Below are 8,508 nucleotides of genomic sequence, written 5' to 3' on the forward strand. Positions count from 1 at the left end.
AGGGCAGGGGAGGGGAGGGCAGGGCAGGGCAGGGGAGGAAAGGCTATGCAGCAAATGACAGAGCCAGTGTCCAGAGTCACGCATGCCTCTCCATGAATAAAGGAGTCAGCCAGATTGGGAAAGTGATAGGCGAAGCAAGAGCTGTTTGTGGCCATTGTAAGTCTAACTCTGACAGAGCAGCTTTCAGCACTAGTTGTTTGCACGCATTCATCCCTGGAAGGCTCATTCCATCAACCATCAGTATTCACTCGACACACTTCAGAGGGGAAGGCTGAGTTCACACCCACACACGCACATTGAGGTCCATCTGCCGATAGTGACCGTCAATAAGAGGCATCGTGGGTTACAAAGATCCAACTCCGGAACCGACTTGTGGTTGTCACAGCTCATATCCCAGACAAAGATCTGTCACCATGCCAAGTCGGGGTGAATATGAAAATGCCCCCTCTCCCTCTACACAAGGTGCAAAGAGGCAAAGGTGAGGGCCTGTGATTTAAATAAGTGTGGTTATAAATATTTAAACAGTAAGCATCACTCCGGAAGGCTGGCTCTAGTTCAACTACTGCATCCCAGTCGTATACATTCACATTTAATCTTCATAAACCACCCTAAGAGGTAGATCTGGAGGCTTGGAGGGTTCAGTCATGAATCCAAAGTCATATAGCTTAACTGTCCCAGCTCAGCCTAGCCTGACAGGCATCTCCTGAGCATCCATTAATTTGCCAGGCTGTGTGACAAGTGTTGAAAGAAACAAGTGGTGAATAAAAACTGACTCTTTCAGGCTAGAGGGGCAGAGGTACGGACAATAATGACAGAGTGTTATCAGGACACAAAAACATACAGCATGCTAAAGAATGAGGAGCCCTGGGTGTGAAGGAGTCAGAAGGACGAGCAGAGCGCCCCCTGGAGCCCTGAACAGGAACAACAGTTTAGCAGAAAGTGCAGCCTGCACAGAGGTTCTAAGGCCAACAGAGGGCTGAGAATGCTGGAGTGGGGTTCTGTGCACGTGAGTGATGAGGGCCGAGGATGTGGGCAGAGCCAGCCAGCTAGGAACCAGGAAGCAGTGTGTGGGTTTACATATTATCCTGCATGATGAAACATCAGCTTCAGGAGTTCCAAGGACAGACACAGAGCCAGATGTGACCATGCACACCTGCAATACCAGCACTTGAAGGTCAAGGCAGGATTGGGAGTTCAAGAGCAGTCTGGACTATTACAGACCCTGTGGAAAGGGGGGAGGAAAAGTGGGAGGGAGGGAATGAGTCAGTCTTGCATTTTAAGTGAAAGGTCCGAGTGCTTATTCTAGCCACCCAAGGAAAGGTTTCATGGGATGCTGGGGAGACTGGTCCATGGCTGTCACAATCACCTAAGAGAAATGGCAAAGCCACTGTAGAAAGGACAGAGGAGGTGCTCTGGAGAGAGGATGGCATAATGGATGTGGGGGTGGGGGTGAGGATATGAGACTGTGCACTGAACGAGGTGTGAGGTACCCATTCAAGTGAGGGAGGCGGGAAATAGGGAGTGGACAGCGATTAAAGTGGTGGGAAAGCCTGGATGCAGAGGGCTGCGCCATTCCAAGCAGCAGGTATCGGAGGTGCCAGCACAGACTCAGAACCTGCACAGATGACAGATGGAGAAAAATACACACAGGATAGATCAAGTGTTCTCTGAGGGTGAAGGCAGGCCCAGAGAAGCAACTGCTCGCTCGCTCGCTCTCTCTCTCTTTCTCTCTCTCACTCTCTCTCTAACTGGGAAGTTATGTTACTGTTGGCTCTTATTTAAAAGAATATTTGCTGGGTTGAATACTGTCAAAAGATGATAAAGAAAAGAGTCCCCCTGATTAGATCCAAATGCATTCACACAGAAAGCTTCTTTAGCCTGCCACGCTAAAGTGACTGGGAATAGCCTACACCACGGGCAATCTCCTAATCACAAGATGCTTACTGTTTTCCAGTCAGCCGCTGGGTGTTCCTAAACACTCTACGTCTCCCGGAACGCAGATCCTCTACCAAGGCATACAGCCAGCATCTTCATGTTCTCTGAGTGCATAAATCAATATGCTACTTGGATATTCACAAGGACCAGGTTGTGGAGATGTTGTTATTTACTATGTTGTTGTTGTTGTTGTTGTTGTTGTTGTGTTGAGGTAGATTCTTGTTATATAACTCAGGCCAGTCTCATAGTCACAACAATCCTCCTGCTTCTAGCCTTCCCAGTGCTGGCATTACAAGCATGTGCCACTATGCTGGGCTTGCATGGTCTGTTTAAAATAATGTGTTCACCAGAATCTAGGAGCAGTGTTCATGCCTATAATCTCAGCACTGCTACAGGTTCGAGGCCAGCCTAGGCTACGTAGTTAGACTCTATCTAAATTTAAAAAAAAAAAAAATGAAGCAAATTAAATAAATTGGGTGTGGTGGTATATTTATGACTGCAATTCCAGCACTCAAAGTGAATTAAGGGGATCAAGAGTTCCAGTCTAGCCTCAGTTACATAAGATCCTATCTAAATAAAAAATTATAACAGTCACTGCATCCTCTCTGTTCCCTGGGTACCATGTTAGAAGAAATTCTTAGGCGTATCCAATCCAGACAGCTCTGCTGTGTTCAGCCACAGCAGGGAGCAAGGGAGTAGGCTGGGGTGGGGGTGGGATACATTAATCCGGAAAGAGGCTAGGAGGCAAGATCAAAGACAAGAGTCCCTTGGGAAGTAGGAGGAGGCTCAGAGCACGCAGGGAGTTGCAGCCTGTGCCTCTGGCCTGATTGCCTGTCTGTACATCCAGCCTTGGGTCTAAGTCAGGAAAGCATGTTCATCCACAGTGACCCACCAGAAGAGGGCAGCCTCCACCCTTAAACACCTATAAGAGATGGCTAGTGATGGGGAACAGGGGTGTATGTATGGTGCTTGCCCGGGTTAGAAGTGCCAGAGTCCACCACTCAAGTAAAATGCACCGAGCCATCCGTGTGACCCACACTGTGAGAGAGAACATTTTCACCAGCCACACCGCACAGCCAACCCTCTCCGAGAATCGTAGAAAAGGCAAGGCCAATAGAGGCTGAGATCACATTGCCAGACTCAAACTGACATCTCCCAGAACATGACCCAGGGCAGAGAGGGCAGGTGGCTGAACCTCTGTGACTCACTTCCTTAGGTATCAAATGTGTATTCCCGGGACTGTTGTCAGAATCCGGGTAAGAGAATGACCTCACAGCGAAGGAAAAACCTCACAGAGCTGTTTCGAGAACGAGATCATTTGCAGAAAACTCCTGGTGAAGAGCCTGACCCAGCAGAAGGCCTCAGCCAATGGTAGGTAGATTTAGCATATCCCTTCCTCCTGCCTTTGAAGCTTTTCTAAGACTCTACACCCACAATTCTGTCCTTTGGCAGCCACTCCCTGAAACCAGAGGAGCTAGCACCTCACTCCTGAGTTTCCAGAAGCTGAGGGATCTAGTCAGTGGGCTTTTGCCTTCTTTTTCAACCCTAGTTCAGAGGAACCAAAGGATCCTGTCTCTTCCTGCCTCTGAAAGGAATTTGCCGTGCTCCGGAAGGCCACGGGGGAGCAGAGCCCTCTGCCTCACTGGGCTTCATGGTAGACACACATAGAAGGCCTGTAAAGAAGACCACGAGGAGACTCCTGAACCACGAGTGAACAAGTAAACCGTCAAGTAAAGTTAACCTACCTGCTCATCTCCCACCACAGTGTATGCGTTTTTCCTTACTTGGATTCACTCTAGCCCTGTAGGCTTGTCCAGACTAGCTGTCCTTTCTCCTCCAAGAATTCTTTCAAGGACTCTCTGTTCACATCACCCAGTCACGATGCTGATCTCCTCAGAACAGCCACTACTAGTAGTCATCAAGAAAAATGATGGTGCTGACATCACAAGACATGCCGGCAGGCTTACTTCCTCCTCAGGGCTTGGCACTGGCCCTGACCTCTGCCTGGAAAGTTCTTCCTCTCATCTTCCACCTGGCTCAGTCTTCTACTTCATTCAAAAGTCTCAGAGGAGCCAGTTTAGTGATGTGAATCCTCCTGCAATCCCAGCATTTAGAGAGGAGGAGACAGGACTGAGAGTTCCAAGGCAGGCTGTGGTAAACAGTGAGTTCTAGACTAGCCTGGTCCACAGGGATGGTCCACAGGGACTGACTCGGCTTCAAAACAAACCAAGCATGACCCCCTCACCTGTCTTTGCTACTTCCCACCTACAATAGCACGTTTCCGTTGTTTAACTTTCTAGAAAGCACCATGAAAGCTGGCCTTTGTATTGTTTACTCACAGTTAAATTCCCAGCTGGGAGAGCATTTTACTGAGTGAATGAACAAGACAAACTTAGAGAAGGATCTTAACCCAGCAAAAACAAAATGGATGAAACTCAATGAATGAGCAGACTCTGTCTTGCTCAGCGCCACACTGTGAGCCGCACCCAGACAGCCACCACTCCACCGTAGCTCAAGACTACAGACAGCACATAAACAGAGCCAATCAAAAACCACCAGGAGGGAATTAAAAGCTGAAATCAAATTAGGAAGACGGCCTCCGGCAGCAACAACAAAACTCTAAGGGGATTAGTCTGAAAAATACAGTCACACATTAAGCTTATAAAGGGGAAAAAAACCCAGCCAAATAGGGGTGCTTTTGTTTTGTAATTACAAGAGTAGCACCTACTGCTCTAAGCCAAGGCATTTTAAGACTGTTATGAAGTTTAATTTTTTTCTAAGTAGAAAAATTAAAATATGAGTATTTCTTTAAAAAGAAGAAAAAAATAGCCTGGTATGATGATACATCCCGGCACTTGAGAGGATGGAAGTTAAGAGAATCAGGAGTTCAAGGCCAGCATCAGCTACATAGTGAGTTTAAGGTCAGCCTGGACCAAATGAACCCCTATCTTAAAGAAAAAAATTATAATAATAAAATATAAAGATAAGTCCAAACCCACTTAAAAGGTGGCCCATATGTGCAGAGACATCTCAGGATCCTATCTGGAACTGCAGAGCTAACAAGTTCCACCCATTTCTTCCTCCCTCCGCCCTGGAGCCTCCTCTTCTTTTGAGTAGGTGTCCTTCCCAGAAGGTCATGGGCAAGTACAGGTCCCTCCAGTTCCCTGGAGTCCCCAGCACCAGGAGGGCCACATCTGGTTATGCGTGCAATAGGGACAGAGGGGCTCACCTTGTTGGCACAGCTGAAGCCCAGCCCCAGCTCGGCCAGGACCTTCAGCACACCCAGGCTGCTGTTGCACCTGACAGCATAAAAAGGCCGGACTCGAGGCAGGTACTTCAGAAAGCAGAAGTGCTTCCTCACTACAGCACCCAGGTCGGCCACGAAGAAAGCAGCCACCTTCCCCTGCACAGCAAGAGGCGAACGGATGTGAGACCCAGTTCCCTCCCTGTCCACAGTCCTTCTGGAGATTGGACACCGGTACCCTGCTGTAGCTTTCTGAGGCCCCCGTGTCCTCTAGGACGGAAAGCAATCTCAAGCTGACATTTAAGGCTGTGTGACCATCTCAAGTCTCTCCTCTCAGTCCAGCTAAAGCCAACTATACACATGTCTGTCTTTCCCATCCCAAACCTGTGTTCCTCCCACAATGCCCTCTGCCAGGTCTGGCAGGTTCTCAATCTCCTGTCATTCATCCTAAATGCTACCCCCACACTTTATATATATGGTTATATATACAGTTATAGATAACATATATGTTATGCAAAATAGGCTTCAACCTATAACATTTAATGCTCTGGCTGCATTCTGCATATCTTTTTAAAGTAGCAGACCTATATATACAGCTGTCTGCTCCACAAAAGGCAGATACCATGACTTACAGCCCACTGCCGGGGCCAAGTGGTGTCATTCCACTTGCAAGCCATGCCTGGTCCTCACAGATATGGGTGAGGCTGTGGTAAACCCTCCCTGGGACTCGTTTTCCTCTTCCTGCGACTTCTATTTTTAAATGGATACCCATTCGGGGTCCAACATAATAACTGAGGCAGAAAAGGCCAAAGAAAGACCTTGAAAGAGCTTAGATCTGGAGAGAAACAGCCCTTAAGTAATTACAAGTCCCTTTAATAAATGCAGGCTGGGACTCGCTACAGAATAGGTTAGTGGCCATGGAGGCTGAGAATACAGAACCAGCCAGAAGGAAATCAGGAAAAAGACAACCGTGGAGGGAGGGAGATGAAGGGGAGAGAGTACTCCCCCGCGCCGCCCCCCACAACAGAGCAGAGCACAAACCAGGGAGTATAAAGCGGGAAGTGCGGCTGGGGGTGCCGAGGCAATGGGGAGCTGTTGGGGGATTCTGTTCTAGAGGAAAGAGAAACAGAAGGTCCTGGGGGCTTCGGAGAGAAGACCAACGGAGGTTCTCCCGTGAAGTTCCTACAGACTTAAAGGTGAGCTTCACAGAGCTGCTCTCTCCCCCACGTGTAGGTGGGGAGAGCAGATGGCAGGAACTCTGAGGAGGTTCCCACCTGGAGTGCTGGGGAGATCGTGAACGTGGAGATGCTGTTCTTTTTTTCAAATCAGGAAACACAGGGTGGGCAGATGTCAGGGCAAGGACCAAGAATTGGGGATAAAGGGGGCAGTCTAGTAAATATCAAGTAAATGCCAATACCAAATGAGAGAATGAGGGTCTCCTACAGAGGAGAGGACAAGCAACCAACCCACACCCATTTCCATCCCCTCACCGTGGTGGCCTGGGAGGCCCCCAGAGTGAGTTCCTCCAGCAGATCCCGGGTGCTGAAGCCCTCCTCCACCATCACAAAGTCCGATTCACTCAGGTAGCCAGCCATGCTGAGCAGGAGGAGCCCAGGGACTGGAGGAAACCGCTGCCTTGGAGCACCGCTGGCTGCCTTGGCCACCGCCTTAGAAAGTATGCAACACACTGTGGGGAGAGGGAGATGGGGGAGACCGCTGGGGATCAGGCTGCATCCCTCACCTCCCCAGGCCTAGGTTCCCTGCCCAATCATGTTCTGCCCCCCAACCCCCAGCGCAACCCCCTGAGAAGCCGAGGTTCGCTGCTGGGAACGGTGATGTTGTGTCTGCTAGAGCCTCAATTACCCCCGTCTGTTAAATGGGATTGCTTTGGAGTTCTTTTCCAGTTCTGAAATTTGGGATTGGAAGGAAAAGAAAGTGTGGGGACAGATCTGAGAAACCTAGGTGGGTAAGTCTCCTTCCAACTGAAGGATTCCTCCAATCCGGACCACGCCTACCTAAAGGGCCAAAAAAACGTGAGCTTGAGTTCGAGTCTGCTCTTTGCTTCATGACCTTGGGTCAGTTTCCCCATTTATAAAAGGTTGGTTCTGACACGCTAAGAATGCTCTAAGCGCCACCGGTGGGTTCTGTCCGCGGGACCGCTCTCTCAAGTGCAGGGCGGGGAGTCCCGCACCCCAGCCCCAGGCCTCCTTACCAAGCCCCGTCCTCCTTCGCGGGGGCCAGAGCCAGGCGCGCTGCTAGGGGGGGTCGCCGGTGACCTCGAAACTTGTGCAACACCCCGAGGAGGAGTGGCAGTTGCGGAGCCGAGGCCCCTGCTGAGAGGAGGCAAGGGGGGCCGAGGGAAGGGTCAGCGCCCAAAGCCGAGGACGCCCGCTCCCCGAGGCTCCCCCCAGCCATCTCCTGCACTCGCCTTAAAACGCATTTACACGGCTTCGGCCCATAGGTCTCCCCAGCGAGTGAATCGGATCCTCGGCGCCTCCGCTCGCTCGCTCCCCCCGGCTCCGGCCCCGCGGCCTGCGCCCCGCGCGCCCAGCAGCCACCGACCCCACGCCCCGCCTTGCGCCCGCCGCTCGCTTATATAAGCCCCGCCCTAGCCCCGCCCCGGTGTCCGGCTCCGCCCCTGCCCGCTCCGTAGCCAGGGCAACCGGGTGCCGCCAGCCCATTGGTCGATTCGGACATAAAGCATTCAGCCCTGCGAGGCTGCTCCGCAAAGCTGCCCCGCTAGGCAAGCTTCCTGGCTGCTGTCCGCAGAGGTCCACGCGGGAAAATCCTTCAAATCCTAGACCTGTAGGTGGTCAGAGCCGCAGATCCTGCGTCCTGAGTGTCAAAAAATGACTCCGGAAAACGTTTCTGTCCCCGGCTGAAGTCGATGGCTCCCTGCTCTTCCCCTGGTGAAGTTCTGGCTCCTCCCTTGGAGCCCAAGTCTCTCCCTGTCTTATTTTGTAATATGACCTTTTACTTAATCGCCTCTTCTAGGCTTCTTAAACTCTCAACTCAAATGCCGGCTCAGATGTGTTCAGAGAGGGGTTTTGTGGCTTCACGAGCTCAGGGCGATGCCTACCTTCTTCATTCTCAGAATCCACCAGACTCTGGTGAAATGTGGCTTCGACTCAAAACATGTCTCTTCTATACACAAATTCCTGCTCATCCATTAGAGTCCAGTGTAATGTCTTCCTCTATCGGGCCTTCTCTGGCCCCGAAACGCAACGGAACTCAAAGTCCTTGTCTCTGTCTGACCCCTCCCTCCCTCCTTATTTTGATCCTGCCCCAACTTTCCACTCTTCTGCCTGATAAAACATCTCAGATTTGGG

The 8,508-nt window shown here is 50.8% G+C and overlaps 1 protein-coding gene across 2 annotated transcripts in view; it reads right to left on the reverse strand.

Annotated features, from left to right (window-relative positions):
- Azin2 (antizyme inhibitor 2) overlaps positions 1 to 7,760 on the reverse strand; it is a 31,864-nt gene extending 24,104 nt beyond the window's left edge. The window contains exons 1-4 of one of the 2 annotated variants that reach the window (XM_031378742.1): positions 7,608 to 7,760; positions 7,392 to 7,512; positions 6,670 to 6,866; positions 5,165 to 5,338 (exon numbers count right to left, since the gene is read on the reverse strand). In XM_031378742.1, the coding sequence (XP_031234602.1) occupies positions 5,165 to 5,338; positions 6,670 to 6,774 (279 nt within the window). In that variant the 5' untranslated portion in view covers positions 6,775 to 6,866; positions 7,392 to 7,512; positions 7,608 to 7,760. The remainder of the gene's footprint in view (positions 1 to 5,164; positions 5,339 to 6,669; positions 6,867 to 7,391; positions 7,513 to 7,607) is intronic. The other variant, XM_031378743.1, reaches the window with a different exon arrangement.
- Between the last annotated feature and the right edge of the window lie 748 nt (positions 7,761 to 8,508).

Source organism: Mastomys coucha, unplaced genomic scaffold (assembly GCF_008632895.1).
Source record: "Mastomys coucha isolate ucsf_1 unplaced genomic scaffold, UCSF_Mcou_1 pScaffold18, whole genome shotgun sequence".
Lineage (NCBI taxonomy): Eukaryota > Metazoa > Chordata > Mammalia > Rodentia > Muridae > Mastomys > Mastomys coucha.